Here is a 1,705-nt window from a genome sequence, read left to right as displayed (position 1 = left end):
GAAGGCAAAGGAAGGCAAAGGAAGGCAGGAAAGGCAGGAAAGGCAGGAAAGGCAGGAAAGGCAGGAAAGGCAGGAAAGGCAGGAAGGAAGGCAGGAAGGAAGGCAGGAAGGAAGGCAGGAAGGAAGGAAGGAAGGAAGGAAGGAAGGAAGGAAGGAAGGAAGGAAGGAAGGAAGTTCTCTTCCCCCATGACTTTGTCACATCCATTTTTAAAGCTACTTAAATCCCAGGCTACCTCAGTCTTGTCAGACCTCGGACGCTACACAGATTTCGTCCTGGTTAGTATTTGGATGGGAGACGAGAGACCATCCAAGAAGCAACAACAAGCAAGTCCAGGATTGTTACACAGAAGAGGCAATGGCAACCCGCCCCCCCCCCGGCGTTAGTCTCCTGCCTTGAAAACTCTTCAGAGTCACCAGAAGACGGCTGCAACTTGATGGCACTTTCTACCACCACCACACCCCAGTGGCCATCACTGCATAACAGGATTATGAATTTCCTTTTGGGTGAAGAATCTTTGGTCTGCCCCGAATCTACCGCACGGCCACTTCAGTGGGGACTGCCCGAGTGCTGGTGTTCTGACAGACACCTAAAGACAAGGGCATGTCACACACATACCAGCACATGCCTCCTCAAGGTAGACATGTCAGTGAAGGTCCTCTCGCAAGCCCTGCACTTGTATGGCTTCTCTCCAGTGTGAATTCGCTGGTGACGCCTCAGGGCACCTTGCTGGGTGAAGGTCTTCCCGCACTGCTCACAGAAATAAGGAGGTGTCTCTGAGAGCAGAAGAAACAAACCGCCAGTGAATGATGAGGTGCACCGTCTGACTTCTGAAACAGTACCATTTGCACAACATGTATACGGATTTTTAATCACAAGGATGCTAAACAGAGCCTATATGTTTTTGATATCTACAATGGCTTTACTTGCATGCTTCCACATTTATTTGTGTTCTTCTCAGCCCCGTAGCCAGGAATTTTTTCGGGGTGTGTGTGTGTGTGCCAGGGGGCATTAAATTAAAATTAAACTACATTTAAATTAAATTTTCAGCCCTGGCCCTGGTGGAATGAGCTCCCGTATGAGGTCAGGGCCCTGCGGAACTTATTACAGTTTCACAGGGCCAGCAAGACGGAGCTCTTCCACCGGGCATTTGGTTAAGGCAGTGGACGTCCGTTCCCCCCCCCCCCAGCTTCTCTGGCCCTAGTTTCTCTGGCCCAGCTTTTCTGGCCAATTGTCCACCAGTGGCCTGATCTTGATTGGTCATCTGATTACCTCTATGTTTACATGGCATTTTATGATATTTTATGTGTAAATTGTTATTTTAATACCATTTTAATTGTATTATTTAATCGCTGTACACTACCCTGAGCCCATTTGGGGAGGGCAGTATATAAATCTAATTAAATAAACAAACAAATAAATAAATAAATAAATAAAATTAGAGGAGCAGGGAGGGAGAGGAAGTGGGAGGTGGGAGTAGTAGTATCTCCTTCCCTGGCTGGCTTCGGGCAGGCCTAGTAAGCTCCTCCTTCCCTCCACTGTGCCTGCGTGAACCCTTTCCAGCTTGCCGGCGGCAGGGGCAAGGAGAAGCAGGGAAGGCAGGGTAAGGCAGCACCTCGGCGGCGTGGAGCTCTGCCTCCAGGATGCTGGGCTGCTCCAGAGGAATAAGGGAGAACCTCCCCCCCCCCCAAGCTGATCTGAGCGGGT

At 49.9% G+C, this 1,705-nt stretch overlaps 1 protein-coding gene across 1 annotated transcript in view; it reads right to left on the bottom strand.

The window, feature by feature from the left end:
• LOC107109959 (GDNF-inducible zinc finger protein 1-like) overlaps positions 1-1,705 on the bottom strand; it is a 22,263-nt gene that overhangs the window by 12,001 nt on the left and 8,557 nt on the right. The window contains exon 5 of the mRNA XM_015410668.1: positions 617-774. Within this exon, the coding sequence (XP_015266154.1) occupies positions 617-774 (158 nt within the window). The remainder of the gene's footprint in view (positions 1-616; positions 775-1,705) is intronic.

Source organism: Gekko japonicus, unplaced genomic scaffold (assembly GCF_001447785.1).
Source record: "Gekko japonicus isolate JY-2015 unplaced genomic scaffold, Gekko_japonicus_V1.1 scaffold5040, whole genome shotgun sequence".
Lineage (NCBI taxonomy): Eukaryota > Metazoa > Chordata > Lepidosauria > Squamata > Gekkonidae > Gekko > Gekko japonicus.
This window is presented reverse-complemented; position numbering and strand designations above follow the sequence as displayed.